This window comes from Erpetoichthys calabaricus, chromosome 13 (assembly GCF_900747795.2).
Source record: "Erpetoichthys calabaricus chromosome 13, fErpCal1.3, whole genome shotgun sequence".
Lineage (NCBI taxonomy): Eukaryota > Metazoa > Chordata > Cladistia > Polypteriformes > Polypteridae > Erpetoichthys > Erpetoichthys calabaricus.
The window spans coordinates 73,548,690-73,572,538 of record NC_041406.2 but is presented as its reverse complement, the minus strand read 5'-3'; the positions used below and the strand labels follow the sequence as shown (position 1 = coordinate 73,572,538).

General features: G+C 37.7%; 1 protein-coding gene across 1 annotated transcript in view; it reads right to left on the bottom strand.

Moving 5' to 3' along the window:
* Window positions 1-13,615: 13,615 nt before the first annotated feature.
* The window catches only part of itga8 (integrin, alpha 8), a 250,776-nt gene continuing 240,542 nt past the window's right edge, over window positions 13,616-23,849 (bottom strand). The window contains exon 30 of the mRNA XM_028817120.2: window positions 13,616-14,973. Coding sequence (XP_028672953.2) covers window positions 14,887-14,973 — 87 coding nt within the window. The 3' untranslated portion in view covers window positions 13,616-14,886. The remainder of the gene's footprint in view (window positions 14,974-23,849) is intronic.

The following is a 23,849-nucleotide window of genomic DNA, read 5'->3' as shown; positions in this document are numbered from 1 at the left end:
ACCTGGCTGTGGCAGATAGATGATCATTTCTAGAGGGTGGGACTGGACTGGGTGTCTGCCTGAGAGGTTGCCAATTGTGTATGCTCCCCAGCGTGACCTGTGAAAACCATAACAGTATCAACGGTACCAACATTTTTATTTGGGCCAACAGTACATGACTTCTCTGAGCGATCAGGTAACATACTACAAGTATAAAATTTATTCCTTCTCTGTCAGATTGATATCTTTTCACAATTTCATTGTTGTAAGTTGTTTCCCAAAACATTTAGCCTTTCCTGGAAGGTGTGTGCCGATCTCTGACTGAGCCAGTTAGGAGTGTTTATCTACTCTGAGACATTTGATAATACGGGCACTGGTGTGTAAATAAAAGCAGAATATTTCTTAATAATTTGAATAATATTTGGAATAGGCCTTATATTTTTAAGTGAGAATGGTCTTCACCGTAAATGGAGGCGATCTTTTATTTTATCCTAAAATGTAGCAGCAACATTGCTTAGCTGACAAATCAGAGTACCACAGCCACGTGATCTTAAATCAGAGGCTGCTGTCTATTCTACTTGTTATTATTTTCTAGCTGCTACCCAGAATCCCTGCTTTGGGACATCTGACAAACTTAGTTGTGTCTGATCACTGCTTAGTTACATCTTATTTGTTTTTGTCCTTACTAATACAATCACAAATTAAAACAAATACAGTCTGACCTCAAAATTGTAACTCTGTATAAAAATGTGTGGTTCTTTTGAGAAACTAAAACATAATTATGGCTAGTTCAGCTGATATTAATTTATAATCTGACTCTAAAAGAGGCCTTAGTTACAGTTTCACAATTTAAAACAAAAATGACAAAAGCTCATAGAAGCTCACCCTGGTTTAATAAGCACACTTGCATTCTTAAAATACAGTGCTGACAACTGTCTAAATAGATGACAACAGAAATAATTCTCGTGCATTGTTTAGAAATGGGAATTCTGAATTGCAGTGCAAAATACCCAAGACATTAGCAGAGCAGACTTTATGAACTTCTTTAATGGTACAATTGACAATACAGGGTCCCGGATTTCAACATCATCTCATAAACTAAATACTGTATAGCAGTGCCAAACCCTCTCTCTCTATGTGCGCATCACTAAAATGTTAACTTGATAACAGAAAAGGAAGTCATATTTCTAAAATAAAAACCTAGTACCTGTCACTAAAGGACGATTTATACTTTTGTGTCAAGGCTACGCTGTAACTTATGCATGTAGGTTACGCTGTCAAAAACAGCTTATACTTCTGCATTGCGCCACACCACAGGCACATGCCTGACCGTTACTTGGTGGTGTTTATAGCACAATGAACCATTTAACTGGTTTAATTTGCTCTCCATGATCAGCACTCCTCTTGCTACACATTTCCTTCCATAGGCAAACATATCTGTCCCTCACATTTTTCCACTTTTTCACACATTCACCAACTTCCAAACTGGAAGGTGAACAGAAATACACTTCAGGAAATACAAAGTTACCAAACAGGCCAATCAGAGTCGTGCAGGTGAGTGTAGAGTTCATGTCAACACACTGTGTAGTCACATATTTGAGGAGGTGCACGTCAGGTTATGCCACACATTGTAGGCAACGCCGACTATGGTGTGGGCTTGATACAGAAGTATAAATCAGGCTTTAGACCCAGTCCTAACAAAACGGGTGAATAGCTCAATGGCTGCCTTATCAATAGTTTATTACTGAGTGGCATAGTTTCTAATGTCAGTTACTAGAATGTTACTGAAAAAATCAGACCCACATATGCCATGTACTCTTACCAATTACAAACCTTTTCTCTCAAAAATTCATGAAAAAGCAGTCACCTAGCTGCTTTAGCCTCAGCATACACGTCACAATTTTTTTGAGAAATTTCCATCTGGCTCCTGTACCAATCACTGTACAGAAACGGCACTTTATCTTGTTTAAACCTAATAAACCTGGATAATCCTAATATCCACTGAGAAAGAAAATTCCCCAGTAACCGACATTATTGGAATAAGAGCAGCATTTGACACCAAAGACCACTCTGTTCTATTACATAGGCTGAAAATTTACACTGGGCTAAGGAACTGTCTGTCGTGATTTTACTCTCATTTTTAATTTATCCAAATGATTCCCAAGGCTCAATCTATATGGCCATATTTATTTTCTGTTTCAATGTATTTTTAGTTGCTACTTTTTTTTTGTGATCTCTTGTTAAGGACTGTTCTCACCGTTTCCAAGGTTTCTTTGTCTCACGTCCATCCGGTAGAAGGATCTGTAGCATCCAAACCAGTACTGCCAGGCTCTGTGGCAGCTTCTACCCCTTGGCTGTGCTGACTCTGAACTCTGTGCTGCCTTCCTGTCCTCAGATCTGCTCCTAGTAGTTTACTTACATGTGGTAATTTATTACATGTGTTTAATTATTAGTAGTTATTATTATTTAATTTAAATTATTACTGTCTATTCACTTACCTATCATTTATTGATTTGTAGTATAGTGTAGTTCTTTACTTGTCTTGCACTTGTCCTGTGCATATGTTGCACCGTGATCCTGGAGAACGTTATTTCATATCACTGTATTCTGCAATACTGTGTATGGATAATGTGACAGTAAAGCCACATGAATTGACTTCACTTTTAGTTTTTTCACTTTCTTTACACTTAGTGGATACTTTGCTTATTACAGGTGTTTCATTACACTGGTTTGTTTTCCGACTTTGATTTTTGGCTAATGATTGTTCAGTTTTTGATGATTTCTGTTTCTGTTCCGGTCCTGGAATTCTCACTTAAGCCTGTCCATTGACCACTATTCTGCTGTCTTCGTTAGTTTTGTTTGTCCACTGATTTAAAAAAAGTATTTATTCTTTGTTGCCTGGCACTTGCTTGGTTTTTGCAAAATTGTAACAAATTAAAGCCTGTAATTGTGCTCGTTTATCTAATTTCTTCAACTAAACATACAATATCTTTTAAGTCACTTGTACATTGCAACACCAGGATGACAGCTAAGTTACAAGAGCTAAGCTACAATCACCGTCTCTTCTAAAAGTACTGGGAGTGGAAAGACCGTGAATAACATTCACTCAGTTGTCCAAAGGGAAGTAGACATTTTCATTACTGTAAAAACATAGATATGCTACTTGGTTTCCACATTCCATGAAGATGTGAGGAGGAGTAGTAGTTTTAATGAACATATTTCATCCATTTTTCTAATCTTTAGAAGTTCAGTGTGCGAATAAACAATTTTAATCCATTCAACACTATTTTCAGATGTTACTTAAATAAACTTTGCACCCTGTGTGTTGCATAGTGCCTAAGGCCTTCAAGCTGTAAACTGTCAGGTTTTAGGCTCTGCTCCCCCTCCAATTCAGTATGTGGTCCTAAGCCCGTCACCTCAGCTGCATGTTCTCTAAAAAACATGCATGTAAATGACTGTCATGCCCCCATATCCCATAAGTCACTTAAGACAGGAGCATTAAACAGAGAAAAAGTGAAGCAAATAATGCTGTGAAGAGATGATCTAAATATGGCAGGAGTGACAGTTTGAAAGCTAAAGCCAGTTTTAGCTGCCAAGAAGCTACCGTGCATGCACGTATTCATTTTTGTTTTGGATTTTATTGATTTAATTAAAATCAAATAACATTCCATACAAATAAGTCAAGTTTTACAAAATTAGGTTCGAGCATATTAATTTTTTGTTTGTGCAGAAGTTTATCCAAAGTATATTTTACAAAAAGCATTTTCCCAGCATTTCATAAAATGTGATGCTGGAGGTGAGAACATGTTTTGCGTCCTTAAGTCGGCTGTCTGTGGGTGGCTGATGATGAGTGTTGTCTTTGTCTGATCTTCAAAGAACCAAATTCTATGCAACTGGTCCTATGATAGTAATAAGCAAAACTTTTAACAATATGCAAGATATACAGTAGCATTTTATATTTTACAAATTTTTTTAGTCCTTTCTATCTGAATTTCCCATTGGGATTAATAAAGTATCTATCTATCTATCTATCTCCTTTCTTTAATTTTTTTGTTTTTCTAATCACCCTTTTTCACTTTTAGGTCTTTCCTTTAGATACGATCCTTCATGATGTTATCTTTTTTAGTTTTGTATCAACTTTCTGTACCATTTTGAGATTACGTTTGGGTTTTGCTGTACTTATTTATTTATATCATTGTGATGACAATGTCGTGTTACCACTATTTTGTGTGCTCGTTTTCTTTTAGTGTCCATCTTTACCAAGTCTTGGTCATTTGTTTTTGGTCACATGGCCCTGACCTCATGATGTGTTACAGTTTCACCACAAGCCCATAAAAGATGGCAGTGTAGCATTCTGGTTCGCCTGGTTTTGAGATTTAGAAGACAAATTTTTGTTTGGTAAGCTAATTTTTTCCTTGGCGCGTGTCATCATCTGGCCTTTATTTCAATTTTTTATTGCCTCTAAAAATATTTGCGGTATTGTCAAGAGGTCATGGAATTTGGCCATTCGATTTATTTTTGGATGTAAAGTATTTTTACTATGTTAAAAATTAGTTACTTTCTCCGGTGGCGCCTATCTTTTTTGTTATGGGTTGCTGGCATTTTGTGCTCATTGTTGCCTCTGATGTTAGGCAAAGTCAACAGGAAGTGTGCGACGTGTGGAATTGTAGCTAAAAAAGTCAGAATTCGACACTTCCAAGGTTGTTCATGTTTGTGGATAAAACCTAAAAGATTTCTTTAAATCATAGTTTGAATTCTGTTTTCAACATTTTTTCTGTTCCGTTGTACATGATCTTTGACTTATTTTGGGTTAGTATATGTGGAAATTCTTGCTTTTAATTGTTTTTTCTTTCTGAATCTTGACTGTGACTTTTGTCTCATGTTCGATTTTGTCATATTCGATTCTTGCTATCCTGGTTTTGACCATAGCTGGTTTATTTTATCATGACCATCTCCTGGTCCCATTTTTCTGCTGCATAGTGCAGTCAGTACACTTACACATTTTTGATTAGTTTAATAGCTGCATTTTGCACATATTTTTGACATAATCTTAGTTCATCGATTTCATTAGCTTTACTGGTTTGACCTCTTCCTCTCCACTCCCTCTGTATAGTCTTTTTGTCCCAGTTGCATAATTCACAATAATCTTGGCACAGACTTGGCCTGGTCTTAACACTGTGAAGGAACATTTTGCAATTTATTTTTTGTTTTAACTAAAAATTATTGCTATTTTTATTGTTTCATCGATGACATCACCATGGTGTAATTTTAAATCTGTGTCTCTCTTCACGTAGTTTAGTTGTACAAATAGCATTTGCTTGCCAGTTATTTTTTGATGGCAGCTCTGCATTTGCTCTGCAAGTCATGATTGTGATGGCTATTTAATATGCCATTGTGGTAATACTAGAGTCCAAGTTTTTGAACATTTAAAAACCTTTGTTGAACATCTTTGCCAGTTACTGTATATTAAGAAATGAACTTTAGGTCGTCAGGACTCTTGCTTTCTGTTTTGACTTGCAAGTTTGCTTTGCGTTTTGGGTTTAGTTCCCCCAGTGTTTAATTGTTCTCATTCCGGCTTTGCTTGTTTCCAACCTTTCTTTGTCGAGTCCTCCTTGAACCTTCATTTTCTGGTACTTTGAAAGAAGCAATTTCATCAGCACACAAAAATGACTTCTTCTTCATGGCAATCATCCAAAAATCACTCATGGCACAGTAAGAAATGAGCAAAAAGTGAAAGGCATGAAAGACACTCCATCAGCTCTCTGAACTCTTATCTACTGTGGACCATTAGTAGAATACACCAAATTTTTTAGTTACATAAACTGATTTCACTTGATGTTCTAACATTCTTCACAAAAATATGCAAGGTTGAGAAAAATCAAAAATGCATACTGGAAAATGGGTGGCATGCTGGCACAGCCTTCCACCTTCAAGAGACTGACTATAAACCGCTGTTTGCTTCAATGTAGACATTTGGTTTCTGAGTAGGGTCTTCTCAGAGTACTCCAGTGTTAGTCCCATGACCTGAAGATGTGCACTGTACTTGTAACTGGTGGCTCTAAATGAGCCCTGTGTACATTTGCTCTTTGCTAATCCACAGTTGGTGCATATGCAACTATCAGATTAGGCTCTGCCCTTGTGATAAAGTGGGTTTCAAAACAGACAGATGCTTGTTAAATATTTGTCCTCCATAACTGGTCATTCCACTGTATTACAACTGCCTGGATGCAGCCAGCGTCATCTTCTTATTGCTGGATATTTAGGAGACACCTTAAACTAAGTGACTCACAAGATACCCGAGTGAATGGATTAAACAATCAAAATCAACTCAGTTCGCAAAGGTAAGAATCTTTTTAATTTAGAAGAGAAAATCAGGGCTTGAAAAGTTTCATTTTACTGAATATGATTTTCATCTTGTTAGAATTGACCCTAAAAGCTCCCTATTCAAAAATCGTTTCAAATTATTACTGCTGAAACTTCAAATGTCTACAAATTTTAATTAAAGCTTTTTTTGATCTTACTTTTTCCAGTCTGCGTTTATTTTACATTGCTCATGGGAAAAAGTATGTCTGTGACATTATGACTTTGTTTGTTGTATAAATGTTTCAAATTAAAATGGCTGGCAATAAAACTGTTTTTTATTTTCTCAAATAGAGCAGAGGAAGAAATCATCAAATTGTCAGTGAGAAGAAAGACCTGACATTGAATGATTGGCGATATCCATCTCCCTTGTTTGTTATTTTACCTCTTATACTTGAACACTTTTCCACATCACTTTAACACAAACAATCCAAAAAATGATACAGAAATAAATAAAGTATTATGGAGCTGGAGTACATGCAGGAGGAGAGAAATGTAATATAAAAAGTACTCAACATTTAGTTTTAAAATTGCCTGCTTGGTCTCCATGTTGATCACCATTAAGAAAAAAGAAAAATGAATACAAACGAGAATCGACCATTCAGCCTCCTTTTCCTGGCTAACAAAGTGTTCTTGGCAACAGGAATTATGTTGTTACCCAACATGCTTTTGTTAGAGTCCCAGCAACGTTATCGACTACGTGAAAATAGAGAATGTCCCTTCAGAGGAGGCACACTAGTTGGGATTGAAACCTCAGATCTCAAGTCTCAAGACTTCCAGTCGAGTTTCTATGTTCTCTTCATGTCTGTATCAGTACTCTGGTCTGAACACAATATTAGGACATTATGGTCACATGTAGCGAGTACAGTGAAATATGCTAACCAACATACAACATCTCACCACCCTCCAGCACCATAATTCGTGAGTAAAGAAGCCTTACTTTGAAACTTCTGTTGTACCTCGAAATGTTTGTCTTACAACTCCAGACTGAAGGATAATTCTGGGGACCTCTGAGGTTTTTCCTTTATCCTCGATATGCACCTGTAGTGGTGTGTAAAATGAGTGGTATCTAACATATACATTGTCACACACGCAAGCATGGGAGACAGTTTACATGCTCAAGTGGTGTTATTTCTCAGTCGGACCAGTGGTTGGAGCTGTCACCTGATGCTTGATCTTTTTGACCCTGTGCAGACTAGCTGAAGACCCTGCCTCTCAACGACATCACCAACGGTCCAACCCTTGTTGATCTGACTTCCGGCACCCACTGATGACATCATATCCAGTACCCAGAATCCACCTGCTTGCCACATCAGTTCCTGTTCCATCCTCCCTGACTCCACCTCTTCCTTCTTTCAGCCATATTTATAGAGCAGCTTTCAAGATGTTAGTCGGTTCTGTTTTGGACTCCTGTCTGTAAAGATGTGCTTATTTTTTTCAAGTCTATGGGGTGGCCATCCCCAAACCTTTTCGTGATTCTTTTTTATTGTTTTTTCAACATTTATAAAAATTTTATATGTTTTTATTTATAATGTTAAAGAATCCAGAAGCTGGGCTAGTTTTCTACCCCCAGAGTTTCATTGATAAGGAGGGCACCCTCTGGGCCAGTTTTATGGTTTAATTGTTTCCTTCCTTGCTTGTTTATTACAACTACACTGTAAAGTAACTGAATTATGGGAGGTGGGAGGCTGTCCCTGAGCTATTCCAACGGTGAATGGCCCAGGAAGGCTTGTGTTTGTCAGGTGCTGCAGGCGGACAATAAAAGAGGGAGGGAGGCTTAAAAAGGCATGCTCTCTCTTACCACTTGCTAGGAACAGAAGACCACCTCTTTATGATGAAGAACTCTTTCTCGACAGCCATATTGAGACTGGAATGTGGCCTGTTTCAATACTCAATTCAAAGGCCATTTGGTAGCAAAGTCCAAGCTAGACTGAAGATAAGCTGAGAGCCACCAATGGATGAAAAATGTACTGCTTCTTAAGCTGTAATGTTATTTTTGTCACATTTATTTTACTTTGTATATAATTTGGGCTTATTACCTATTAGACATTATTATTTTAAATGTAACTCTCACCTTTTTGTTCTATTTTACTCTATATTGTTGTCTGAGAGCATTGCTATAACATGTAGTGCAACATATGTAGGCTAAAAGTATTGGACTGAAGACATTTTTGTACAAGAGTATAAGGGGGAAAACAGGGTCACTTGGGACCCTACACGATAAAACACAGCCCTTCCTTGGAGTGACCCCTCAAACAATCGTGGCAGCACTCTGTGCATTGCAGAAAAACAACTGGAGAGTAGCTGCCAGTCCATCACTGGGCACTTCCATGCATACATCCATACTGAGCTGATTTAATAGTAGGATTGTCACCTAGTGAAATGCAACAAGTGACATGTTGGCACTTTCCAGGGCCACGATAAACAAGAATTTATGAAAACACAGAACTTCACTTTTTCAGCAGAAAACACAAATTAGCTTACCTAACGTACTCCTTACTCCTGCTTCCATACCACTTGGTCTATTGTGCTGCCGGATTCCTGAAACCTCATAGAAAAAGCTCTTGTCAGAAATCGTATGCGTTGTGATATTAGAAACAATAAAATAATAAATGACATTAAACATATATGAATTATTAATTCATGTGTAAACAAGCATGGACCATTCTGGAATGATATATAATATAACTGCAACTGTGAACAGTTTATAGGCTTAATATTTGTACACTAGGAATACTCTGAAGCTAATGAAGTGTATCTTAAAGTGATAATATTTACCTTCAGTTCAATTCAATTCATTAAAGCTGTAAGATCCTGTAGAGCTGTGTCCTGTTGTTCAATTCAGAAGTACAATTTGATCTCTTGACCATTATCCAGGCTCATGAAACAACATGACAGTTTCACACACATTACAGGTTTACACTTCTAGCTTAGCTAGCTTTTCTGTAGAGTTTCCATGTTCTCATAAGTGTTTTTGGGTCAATTGGTATTCTAGTCCGGGAGGTAAGCAAGCTGCCTTGAGGAAATTCACAGGGACACGGGGAGAACGTCCAAACTACAATGAGAGCGTGGACTGAACTGGGTGCCTTGGAGGTAGCAGCACCAGCAGATCCTGTAGCTACTGTCTCCTCACCTTCACCACACCATCTCTCAAGTCAATGAATGGTCTTCAAGGTATTTACTGAGCTTACAGTAGGTACAATAGATATATACTGTACAAATCATTTTTTTGTTCAAAATTATTTTTATTTTTAGGTAATTATTAGAAAGTATGTAACAACAGTTTTAACACATATATACACAGGAGTTGCTCTCTATTATGAAACTAATAAATTCTTTGCACAATTGAAAGCACATCCCTTAATTAAAAAGCCAACAGTTGTGTCTCAGCTTCAGCCTTCTCTTACAAAATGCACTGTAAAAATGTGCTGAATTAAACAAAAAAAGGTAGAAATGGGCTAAATTAAAACACGAATGTGGTTCTAAATGGAGACCATGCGTGCTGTACCAGTGCTCCCATTATCACAGCCAACAAAGCTCCGTGTTTTGTTTTTTTTTTTTTACCAGAAGGGAATTATAAAGCAATCTTTCAGCAGAGACGACAGAATGTGTTTTTCAAAACTGGACGATGTTATCTTTGCTAAGCTGAGGGCAGAGTTGTGTTCTTTTAAATATGAGGTGGCACACATGTGTGTATGAAGTATTTGTGTCTGTTTAAGAGCTTTGTTATGAGATTGCTGTGAAAGGCGCTATACAAAACAAAAGATTGACTGAAACTGCTGTTACATTTACATACAGTTACACCTTTTACTACCAATGAATGCTAGTCAAAACTTCACAGATTTCTCACTTCACTATATACATAACTCCAAACAATTTAATAACCAGTGTAAACATGCTTGAGGATCTTAAAAATATAAAATATTGCACAAACCAGTGGACCATTTGGGGAATATTAACTCTGAGACACTTTGGTGCACTGCTAATGTTCTCTCTGTCCCCTTAGGAACCATACAGCTGTTTTCAGGCAATTTTACTGTAATAATGGCCAGTTCTCTTTGAACATTCAGCCTCAATTTATGTCTATAAATGTTACTTTGCATATCTTTATAAGGCACATATGCAAAGTTATATGATACTTTGGCATAAGAATTCTTACATGTAGCAAGTTTGAGTTTTTTTTCCCCACATGTGTTGTTTTTGGCAGGTTCTGCTGACTTGAGATCTCTTTCAAGATAACAATAGCATTATAGCAGCTTTCCTTTTATTATACTTTCGCAGCTGTAGTACGTCGCACAAAGCCCTCAGTGCTGTTTCATATATACTGTACTATTACTGACTTCAGGATGAAATAAGGAGAACCTTCAACCGAAAAGCAAACCAAATGGAATAACTGCCATCCACATTTGCTATACCGAATGAAAGCTGGCAGAGGCAGTGCCAGACTGGAACTGCATTGAGATGACTCTTACCAGATGGGCTGGATGGTCTGTTTTGTTCTAACAGACATGCGATTGCTATGTTGTTAATCAGTCTCTTGAGTAAATGAACACACAAAAGGGAAAAAAAATGCGTCACTTTCTGCCATTTCCGATTTTGCCAAAAGGCAATTGTGTGCGTGCAACACTAAGAAGGCATTTCACCACAATGCATTGAAGTCAGAAAGGCTACACACATGCAGCGAGTTCAGAAGAAGCGGAGTGCTTGTCACGGACTGGGCCTTCACTGGGCTGTATTTTTAACGCTTCCTTGAGAAGATGACTTCAAACACACAAACACAATGTTATATGCACAGGAGAGTAGATGCTGAATATTCTCTTATAGTCATATTCAGCAGTGATTTCTTTTGGCTTAAATACGTCAAAAGAGAAAGTCAGCATGAGAGGGGAAGATAAAAACTTGGAGAGGTTGTGTTCAGGGCAGAGAAAAGGCGTTGTATAAGCTGAAATAAAGTAGGATTGTGACCTGTCAGCATGAAAGAAGACATCAAGCTGGGAAAAAGGACAGCAGGAGCTGAAGGCTATACTGGGGCTACTGGGTGACAGGGAATGTTAGGCAGGCTCTGTAGGCTTCAAATGAGAAATACAATTTTACAGTATGATTCTGAAAGAACAATGGTGGTTAACAGAGATCTTTGTGTTTTATTTTATGCCACAAAATGGATCCATTCTTATAATAAATGATAGGGAAGGGTGTTTAACACACTTTTCTTAGTATGGAGGGTAAAACAAACTATCCAGTGAAGGTTCTCAAGAGAACTTTCTGCCTCTAAACAGATAAACAGATATAATGGCAAATATTTCAAAATGTAAAAGGGACTGACTGACCTGTTCTCATTTTTAAACATGCAACAGGTCCACACCACTTCATTTGGAGTGCTATCTGGTGACCATATAACAAACTGTGATTAATAGTCTTGGAGAGCCATTGGATATCCTGGAAGAACTGGTTACAAAGCAAACTCGAGTCCCAGATGGGACACCGTTACATGTCAGGGTGCACTCAACGCTCAGGCTCACTCACGTAGGGCCAGTATAGAGCTGGCTGTAAACCTGACATACCACTTGATGAACTCTAACGAGGGTCAAGTAATTGTCAATTATCAGGGGGTCTAAACTGCTGCTAGTTCTTTACTTCAAAGGGTTGTTAAAGTTGAAAACAATCATGTTGAATTTTAAATTACAAAATCGCAGTAATGTAACTGGCCATTCAAGAAAAATGGTCTGTATAATTTTGCAGTGTTTCATCAATGGGATGTACCAACATGCTCTTCAGTTCTCAAACACACACCTTATCCAAGGCAGGGTTATGAAGGCCTGAGCTTATCCCAGCACTACTGGGTGCAAAGCAAGAAATGTCTCTAGACAGCATGCCAGCCCATCACAGGGCCCCAGAATGAAGTTTGTGGCACTTTAATTAAATATTGCATATTTCAGTTATAATTTAACTGAGCTCTACCAGTGACATTCTACTCTTACACTTCAGCAGGTTCTTCCAAAGACGCCATGTAAAATATTCAGTAAACCATTCAAAACTATGTAATATACATGCACTGAATTCACACAAAGTGTGACTACATACATCATGGCCGTGTCCAAAAGCGAATGATGCTCTTCCAAAAACATTTTCTGTGGGAAACACTGACCTTGAATTTATCAGCATAAGAAAATCAATTCCTGCAACTATGCACTGAGCTGGCCACTATTCTGTGCTCCCACATCAGTTATTGCTACTCTTTGAAATAAAGCATTCAATAAATTAATTAGCAGTTTGCGTTCCTAAGCCGTCTTTGTCATGAGACTAGAGGGTGTCGGACATTTTGCTTTCTTTTCTGATTATAAATCTGTACTAATATAAAACCAAGACCTCTCTCTGTGGTAGCAGTCTCATTACCATTGTGCTTCTTTATGCTTTTTAGATTGGTCATCATGAAAAGGGCAATATAAAATAAATATCATTCATTTGTAATTATTGAATATTGCTGTCCTATCTGATCTATAATAAATTAAACAGTTGCATCCCACCACAGTAATATGACTTTTATGTTGTCCACAGCAGAACAAATGTAAGGCAGCGGCAAACAAATTTTGTAGGAATGGCAAATGCAAAACTGTAGTAGAGGCCCTGCACACCCATTTATTACGGAGGACAAGCACAGTGCAAACAGCCACTCTACAAGTTGTTCACATTTTAGACGTTTTCAGACAAGGGGTATCCAGCTCTGGCCTTGGTCACTACTGTGGCTGCTGGATTTCATTCTAAACCATTTCTTAATTAGTGGCCAGTATTTGCCGCTAATTAGCCGTTTTATCTTAATTTTAATTGACTTGCTATTTAGGACTCAGACCCCGAATTACTTCTTTTTTCCTTAATTAGCAGCCAAACAATAATGACATATAAAACAAGCCAACACACAACCAGCAACCTGTGTCTATTACACAATATCTCAAAATAAAGAAAAGTGAAGTTCTCAGTAATGTTGGTCAGCTCAGGTCCACAAAGCACATTGAGGGTGTTCTTAGAAAAAAAGTAAATCAACAGTTTCGGAAATGTCTGCTGTGGCAGAATGTGAACACCAACAAGCCATAGAATTAAATAACATTTTTATTTAACAACAAGAATTGGATTCTAATTAAGAAGCTGATTGGAGCTTGAGGCCCCGACTTAGCCAATCATCTATTGGCTAACTTTGCATCTTACTTCTGTTCGGATGCCATTTAAGGAATAAATGAAGCAATTCAGAGGACTGAATCTTTAAAAAAAAAAATAGGTCAATTAAAATGAAAGGAAAAGAAGTTAATTAGCAGCAAAAACTGGTCACTAATTAAGAAAGGAGTTAGAATGAAAACTTGCAGCCACAGTAGTGATGGAGACCCCTGCTTTAGACCTTATTTTCTGAATGATTTTCAAGTTAATTCTAAGTTTGGCGAGTGCCATTTTCACCTTTAATTGATAATATTCTAATTCTCATGTTGCATTGGTGTTAGCAACACATATTTTTAATTCTAGGGTGAGGTGAAAAGACGATTAGTTGACTTAAACTGAATATTTCATGTTGAGTAGTTGTGAGGTGGAATGTGTCATGTAATTTGCCACTGTTGGAGACCCCACTGCCTTTCCAGGTGAAAGTTACTGCACTCACAATCATACTTTAAATATGGTTAGTAATAAACCATAGGCAAGAGATTGCAACACTTTCTAATTTTTTTGTGGCGTTTAATTTCATCATTGGTAGAGTAGAATTCTGTATGCTTCTTATTAATGAAAGCACACTCCCTTAGGCAGCACGCAGCACTGTTCAAACCAGATGGCAAATTTTAGAGATTTTTACATTAAAGAAATTTTCCCGATTCTTTTTTTTTTTTTTTTATATCTGCGCTGCTTGGAAAGGAACTGCCAATTTTCAGTTCTTACTCATCGACAGACACTGAGGGGATCACATAGACACAGAAGTTCAATATCAATTTTTCACAGACTGCAATCTTGCATGGCGATGATTGATGATCAACAGTAGCTTGTTGATTACTGAACTTAAAATTCCAAGTCTACCGGAGACTTACACAATAGAGGGTTCCTTTGTAGATCATTCTAGGAGGTCAAAAATATTCAGGTTAAGAGTCTCATAATGTTAGAAGAAAAGGAAAATCCAAAGTCCACAATGTAAAACACGATATACAAAATACGTCGAGCAAAAGGAATGTGTTCTGTAAGACATCACGGCTTCAGACTTTGGTGTGTGTTCAGTCCACTGTATCCTGCACAATGGCATAATCCAAGTATAGAAAACGTGCACACTGACGAGGAGCTGAATTTCACATGGCAAGCAGCTTTTCAGGCGGCCAGTTCACAGTTCCTCTGTGTTCAAACATGTTGCATAGGTTCAGGTCTCATGGCACTTGTGGATTAAGGCAGCTTGCAAACCAGCCACATCTCACAATCCTGTTCTTCCTTAACAAGACGGAGGTGAATGACCAAACAGCTGATTTGTCCTTTTTGTCTCTCTGTTAAAGATTTGAAAAGCCTTCTTCTTGTAAGACTCGGACCCTCTCATGCTTCTGCTGACTTGTCTGGGGTCAACTGTTCCCGGTCTGAAACATCATCTGGTGGTGGTCTTGCTCGGTCGAAAAATCCACACTAAAAGAAAAAGAAATAAATAAATACAAAGGGTAACATTTATTTGATTACTTTAGAAGAGTGGGCTGAAACCTGCAATTGAAGTAGAAACCATTTATGTCATTCAAATGTGACAAGACATTAACAATAATGTACATATCCTTACATTTTTCAAACCTGCTGTTTCCTTCACAGGATTTTAAAGGACGCTATTCCAACCACAACAGGCACAAGGCAGGAGACCGATCTTTCCATTTTCTCAGACCCCACTCGTCCCATCAAAACATTCACTCTGAATTGTTCTGTGCATGAAGCATATTCCATGCCAAAAGTGAGTAATGCTGGGTTGTTCATCATATTTATAAACATTATCATCATATTTATATTTTTCTTGAATATTTTAAAGACCTTTAAATGGCACGATAACCTTATATATTATTACTGATGTGTGGTTCTTTGTTTACCCACTAAACACCTGTGTGTGACAGTCCAGTGTTACAGATGGAATGTACAATTCTGTATAAATTGTGCAGATCAGCTGACAAGATGGCGTATGTGAATTCTGCAGCTTGTCAAGTATATTGTGTGCTGCACTGGAACTGAAATGGTGAGCACTCAGGCGAGTGTCAATGTGAATCCAATATTCATCAGATAAGAGCACCAGAATGACATCAAGGAACCCAAAATATTTTAGGGCAAACTCTACTCCAAGTAATAAACTCACAAAGAAAATTCAACCAAAACATGAAACTGCACTTGGAGAGTATGTTCACTGTTGTTAGGAACCTCTTAATAGTTGTGTTATTTCTTTAATTTTTACCTGTGTTTGTTGTTATAAGGTTTGTTCGTTTATTTTTGTTATTTTCTCAATGTTATAATGCAGACACTTTGTTTACTGTATTTTATATTACTTTGTATATTGCTTTTTATGGATTCAGCCATATTGTTCATATTTATGAACTGATGATGCACAGAGTGTAATGTCATCAAGTCATTCCTATAGAAGATGGTGGTGTGCTTGGCAAGGTGTCTGAAATTTTGGACATGAATAAGAGTAAAAATCTACAGCACTTTTTAAAATAAAGAATTGGGGTTTACTTTGGTCTGGACAATGTTTTGAATGTTTGCTTTGGTTAAAGTTTTGGTTCTTCTTGGTTCCTGTCCTATGCTAATTTCCCATTTCCTGACATCTTCTTATACATATGACTGAAACATTCCAGTTATTTCACTGTAATTTTCAAGTTAATTTGGACCTGTCTTGGTCCTAACCTGTGACACGTGCATATGCAGTATGACAAAGGAAACAGAAACATTGCTGTATATGTCAGAAAATACTTGACTAGAGCAAAAGTAGACAGAATTACCCTCTCAGTTGGGACACATTCTGTCACACTCCATTCCAGTTGTGAATGATATTCGTTTTTGCCAAGTAAAAAAGATAGATGAACTATGTTTTGGCAGAAAATGGATGTCAGCTTGTTTAAATAAATAATGTTCTCTTCTCTTCATCTTCATGATTTTTTTTAGTCAAGTGGTGTGCTGATATTTACTTTTAAATGCCCTACAGTGAGTTGTCAAGTAAAATCTTATTAGCCACTTTTAAATTGTGGATGACAGGATGCATTGTTGAGCCATTCCTGATCTCTGAATGGCACCAAGGAGGGCAAAGCTACTTTTATGAGAAGTAAAGGAGTGGAACCCAGAAGGAGTATCCAAGGTACAAATACAGACTCGAGAAAACAATGAATTCTGTTTCTGCCCTACAACAGTCAAAAGTCCTGTCTGTTAGTGGGTGACTTTCTCATTACCCTCTTACCTCCCATTTCTAGATAGTCTGACCTCACTTCCTTCTGTCAGTTGGGCTCTGAGATAAATTCCCCTGTTAATTCTGGGATCAAGAATGTCTTCAGGGGACCTTGTGACTGCCCTCCCAAAGTTCTCTTAGGTGGCTCAGGTATGTAGTCTGGACAGCACACCTCAAACACACACATATTTGTACTAAGTAAGAGCAGTCTAATGTCACCTTGTAAGTGCCTCAAATATACTGTAATGACTTGTAGGGCAACTTCTATCAACACCCCACAATATGTTCACAAGCTGCAGAATTAGTGAATAACTTACTGTACCATGGTACTTTTTTACCCATCATCCTAGCAAACACTGTTGTTCCTGCCAGTGCCCACCTCCACACGTGTATCAAGGCTTTATTGAGCCCTGCAGTTCTGTACCACACACTGGGACACCCACCTCAAGTGGTATGCCGATGAAAGATGTCACTCATCCTAATGCACAAGAATATTGCTAATGCTATACTTTATTATACGTTTAAATTATATTACACCTATGAACAGGGCCGTATTAACAGCATTATAGGCCCCCGGGCAAAGCAGTGCACTGGGACCCCTACCTACAGAACCACTCAGCAAGTCACAACATACATAGATTAGCATTGGGCCCCTATGTTTGTGGGGCCCCTGGGCAACTGCCCAGCGTGCCCATGCGTTAAGACGGCCCTGCCTACAAATTTTGGGAAGTAATTATTGCAGAACAACAATGCCATTATTGTATGTGTTCATCTGCATGTGGGTGTCAATAGCAATCGTGAGAATTGTCATAGGCTAATGATGCAAACATTAGGACACAAACAGGGATAAAGAAGAAAACAAGGGAAACAAATAAAGCTGAGAGCAGAGCAATCATGTTTAAGTGTTTCCATATCCTGATAGTTGAGGATTGTGATTTCTTTGTGATTGTGAGAACTGCTTAAGGAGGTTTTTAACCCCTGATTCTGATAACAGCCATACAAACAAGTGAGAGTGTCTTCATATGAAACCTGAAACTTTAGCACCTTTAACAAAACACACACACATGACAGATACTTGTGGGCCTAAAGAAGGAAGTGAAGGTTTCATTGTCAAGTTAGTTATATCTTTAGACTGTTTCAAATGCTGACCGAGATCGCAGTGTTCTGCTTGGCTTATACAGATCCCTGCTTATATCCCCCTGAGTATGTCAACAGCTTGTTACATTTTCGCAAACATGTCTTTTCCAAGAACTGGAGGTACTTTCTTGCAGTTGTTTTTTAAATTAGTTTCCACTATAGGTGCTTTGAGTCAGGCAGGGCAACATTCAGGGCCCAAAGTGAATATTCACATAAACGTATGAAGACAGACTACAGGAGTTTGACAAAAAAAGTTGGTCTCTCGTCAAAATCATCCAAAAATGAAATAAAATTAAAAAAAAAAAAAAACTCGTCAAAGACTATAATAATAAACTTACTAGTGTGGTACAGTAGATGTGGAAAATTTTATCTCGCTAAATTTAAGTAAAACTGGTGTCAAAATGGAGTACTTTGTTTGGTTTGTATAGTTCATTTGAACAAGAAACATTATTTTTTCTTTGTTTTCAAGAAGAATTCTGGTAAGCCAGTTTTCCAGATGTGCCAGAACGCTGCCTCAAGTAATTACGTGTGGCCCCGTGATAGTTTGTGCATCCTGTGTATGATTGATTACATTGAAGAGTGACCACCAGTTAGCCTTCACCTTGAACCAAAAGCTGGCTCTGCTTTTTCTTGATGGATGAACACATTTAGTTGGCTTCACCTCGTTTTCTGTATCTGAGGAGCATTTAGGGTTTTTCAATGTAATTACTTCAAAAGATAGATAGTCGTCACTCCTTAGTGGTGCCACTTTAATGGAACATAAAGTATGTTTATATGCCCGAAGAGCTTGCCTGACCTTGGATGGTTGTGTGAATGTTTGTAAAAGACATTTGGATTAAGCAACTGACTGCATTAAGAAGGTATGTGGAACCTAACCTGCACCTTTAATAGGGAAAATAAATACAAAGCGTTTGTCCAAATACTATAATACACTTTCAGACATTGAGCGTTGCGTGCGTCAAAGTGCTACACTGTGGCAAAACTGCTGGCTTACAGATTCAACATCCTGGGTTCCAGTCCCACGCCTAGTCACTATCTGTGTGGAGCCTGCATGTTCTACTCCTGTCTAATGGTTTTCTTCTCCAAGTACACAAGTGTCCCTCTTGCATCCCAAAGACGTTTTAGGTTAACTGGATCCTCTAAATAGGCCCTATGTAAGTGAGGTGGTGGTGGTGTGCAGGAATCAGACCTGTGCTGGACCAGCATCCCATTTAGAGCTACATAAGTGTCGGCTGCCCACGACACTTGGATATTGGATTACTTACATTTGAGCAAACTACGTTATGTAGTAGTAAAATAATATATCTGGAAAATTAAATTTCTTGCCTTTCCTACTTGCCACTGCATCGTACAAAATATCATGTGACTAAAGTTTACCCAAAGATCTCTTTCACTTTAGGAGTCTAAAGGCTCACAATAGACTGAGCAAAGTTCCTTCTTCTCTAGTACCATCCAGCATTGTCAGTTGCATATTATCTAGAGGCCATGTGCACAAAACAAAACGTGACATTAGTGAAAACAAAGAGCAGGTCACTGCTGATATGTATTGCTTCAGGGCTTCATGGTATCAATAGTTCATGACCTAACATGGAACATGAATCTGAAAAGTATGAATTTGGACATTAGCCAAATGACTTTCAGGTCCATTTTTCCCAAAATGTACACAAAGATGACAGTTAACATTTGGCAGAAAAAGATCTGGGCCTATGAGGAGGCAGACAGCTGGTGCATCAGGAGGAATGAGGTAAAGGCTGCTTAAACAGTCTGGGCCTTCCTAGATGTCATTAAAGGACAGTAGTGCCAGCAATGTTCAGTGAAGAATAAGGTGCTGAAAACACGGCATGGTCTCCTGTTCTTTCAGGCCATCCTTTAGTCCTTCTACATCTGGCTGTGATTCATAGTCTTCCAAAGATAAACTCCAGCTGGAGACAGAACATGTTTTGTGACTTAGTCTCAGGTGTGATGGCTAAGAAAATATTTCATAGAGAAGCAATTAAGAATTTTCTCCTTGTGGCTACATCAATGTATTAGAAAAAAATCAGCAAATTGATTTAGAATATTTGCCCATTTTCTACACCTGTTTTTTCCATACTAGCCTTGCTATCTTATATCTTATTTAATCTTCGGTTAAATTCTTGAATAAAAGTGCACTTGTTTTGTTATACTTGTACCTTTTGTGAAAGTGTTTATTTCATATTTGTATTTCAGGCTTCACCCATTATACATTTCATGTCTACATTTTGTCAATTATTAATAAAACGTGAAAAACGTTTCTGTATTAACGATGTTTTTACATAGATTGTTGTTGACACAGAACACACATGAAATGCATGTATTCCAAATGACAATGTACTTTTTTTACCCTATAAAGCTCCAGCATTTCACTCGAAGATAAACACTGAGCACGGAGAAACTTCTTTGGGAATTGAACTGCGGCGGTGGGTGGGGGGATGGGATACCAGGCTGCTTGCTGCTTATCGACACATTTACAGGACAAAAGACGCTGACGGAGAGGTGAGAAAGGATTTAAGGTGGGCCGGATTTACGAGTTTTTTCGTAGGCTCTGGTAATTCTAGTGTTAATGGTTTCTGAAAGCTGTCAGGAAGTTGATAGTGTCGATTTCACTATGACTCCTAAATCCTTCTCATAAGATGTACTTTCGATTTTCAGACCTCCCATTGTGTATTCAAACCTATCATTTTACTTCCTACATGTAATACTTTACATTTACTAAAATTAAATTTCATCTGCCACAAATCTTCCCAAGACTCTATGCTATCCAAGTCCCTCTATAATTATTTATCAAATTCCAGATTATCTTTAAATCCACCTATCTTGGAATCATCTGCAAACTCAACCAGCTTGTTGCATATATTCATATCCAGAACATTTGTACATACATTAAAATGTATTAAAGATAGCAGTGGCCCTAGCACTGACCCCTGTGGAGCACCACTCTTAACGTCAGCCAATTCTGATGAGGTTCCTCACATCATCACCCTCTGCTTCCTCAGTCTCAGTCAATTTTCCACCCATCTAAAAACATCACCCTGAACTCCCACTACTTTTAGTCTGATACCCAACCTTTCGTCTGGCATCTTATCAAATACTTTATGAAAATCAAGATAATAATATCATATGCTCCACTTTGATCATACCCTTTTGTTGCTTCCTCATAGAATTCCAACATGTTAGTATAACACGACCTCCCTCTTCTGAAACCAGCTGTCTGTTCAGTAAAACTCTTGTTCTTGCCATGTGTTGCTCAATCTAATCCTTAGTGACTCCTTACATTAATTTTCCTGTCATGCATATTACACTTATTGACCTATAGTTGCTTGGATCTGATCAGTCTCCTTTTTATATAATAGGATGATATTTGCCATTTTCCAGTCCTTCGGAATTTCCCCAGTGCTCAGTGACCTCCTAAAAATATGTGTCAAGGGTTTATATACTGTATGTACTTGCTGGCCTCCTTAAGAATTTGAGGGTAAATATTATCTGGTCCTGGTGATTTGTTTGATTTCAGCCTATTCAATCTGAGCAGCACTTCTCCCTCTACAATTTCCAAATCTCTCAGTACCTCCTTAGTAGTCCCTTTTACTACTGGGAGGCTATCCACTTCCTTAATATACAAAACTTGAGACAATGGCTGTGTTTTGATTGTGCATGTATAAGATTCAATGCTCATAACCATTGTATCCCCAGTGGTCAAAATGTTTTGGAAAAGTGTAGTGTGCATGTTGTCAAACCTAACATTTCAAGAGGTTACAGTGACTGCATTAAGATGATTGGTCAATTAAATCAATCAATTAAAACTGTCCATCAAATTACTGTATATTGAATAAGGAGTGCCTTTAAAATATTACATTAAGTTATTGCTTGTAGTTTATTATCGAATAGTTTGAGTATACAGAACATGTAGGATAGCTAGATGTTTCTACCTCATGTATTATTTTTTATACATGAGCACCATCAACATGGCCAGCCTTGGATTAGCGGGAATCAAAAGCCTTTGTGTATCAGTCTGAAATCTGCACTAACTGGCTCTTTTATCGCATCTTCAATAACTACCTGGTCATTCTCAGAACTCACAATCTGTGATGCCAGTGACTTACAATGCTTTTAACAACAGCATTGACTCTGTTTACATATATGACCCCCATTTCATTATTGATTCCTTCCTCAGAATATGAAATTCAAAAACACAAATCAATGCACAAAGCCAATTTGAGGGGCAGCTACACATGTGCTAGCAAACACACTGTTTGCTGGTGCTCCAGTATTAAGCAGGATATTTCAAATTAAATACAGAAATAGCTACAAGAATTTTCTGATAATTTTGGCTAAGCTATAGAAACTGTTAAAAAATTTTTGAGTATCCCTCACAATCATTTTTCTGCTCTCTACCATTCTTTGTAATTCTTGTGTCCCATGTAACTTATTTTGAGTATCACCTTACTCTCTCAATTCCTCTAAGGGTTTTAAATTTTACTATTTATTAATTTTTTTGATTGAAGTTAGGCCAAAATAATAAAAAGCAAAAACTTCAGCTAGCTTCCTCTACACAGGGGCCTTGAAAATGATGATTTGTAAGCATAGAAAACTCAGCAAAATTTTTCCTGCTTAATTATGACCAGATCTGGCAAATTCTAATGATCAGGAATCCTCTAAAAAATAGGATTGTTGGAATGAAAATACCTTAAAAAATTCTGAAATCATAAAAAATTAAATATTTGCTATAAAATTCACTTTGAACATGTTTTAATTTTGTATTTATTAAATGCATTACTATCGAGTTATTCCTGTAATGAGCTAAACTGTAAAAAGAAATTCCCATTTAGGTTTTTTTGGGTTGTTGTTAACATGATGGCCACAGTGGGGCAGAAGAGTACAACAGCAGGACAAATTTGATAAAACTGTTGCAGCTGCCAGCTGACCCTTATTCTAGCTTCTATGAGGCAGAGCACTTTGGCATCAAATACAGTGTTGCTGTTTTAGCCTATGTGTCCATGGCAGAGGTCTCATCTGTTTTCTGGTTAAGCATTCTGGTGATTACAGTAAAAAAAAAAAAGTTTCTTTAGGCATTATTTTGGACCAAATAAGTTAATTGTAAAGGGTAATAATGTTTTTGTTGTAGACATCAAACATAATGACTGATACAGGATACTTCACTAGCCAAATTTTGCCCAAAGATGAAAGGAAAGATTATATGGAATAAAGGACCATCTGAATAAAAGACTAACATTTACAGTGTGAACAAGAGATGACATCAGTCACATTGAACAGAGCTGGTGTGCCAAAGTAAAAGTGACATCAGATGCTGATTGACTGGTATGATGTCAGATTTAGTTATTTTTGTAATTGCATTTGGGATGGTCAGGAAGAATATATTGAGTCTGATTGGTGTGAAATGAGCTTGGACATGGAAATGAAGAGTATTCCAAGATTTTTGCCAATTTAGGTAATGCTAATAATTAACTCAATACCAGGTGAAAATCCTTCTCAACTATCTCTTGTTCACATGCAGACTGAGGACAGGTAGATAAGACCTGAAGAGTGGTGTAGAGATGGGCACTACCATTGTATTTGTGCCTTGGGTTGAGAATCATTCTGGGTTGCCCATCCACGTTCTCCCCGTGTCTATGTGGTACTACCCATCCAGTACAAAAACACAACTGAAGGTCCGTTTGCACTTGAAATTTGCAAAGGTGTATATACGTTTGTGTGTAACGTGCCATGATATCTTGTGTAGTGCTGGTTTCTGTGTGCCTTCCTCAAAATATTTCTTTACATCCAAGGCACTAGCACCTCCTGCTGGTGGGTTAACCTCCAATGCACTCTCAGGGTAAGTGAGCATTTATGTCAATCAGTGTAAAGGGTTAATTTGGCATGTCAATGGGAGCAAACAGTGAAAACACCAAAGAAACTTCCAAATGTTAAAAAGAGAAATAAA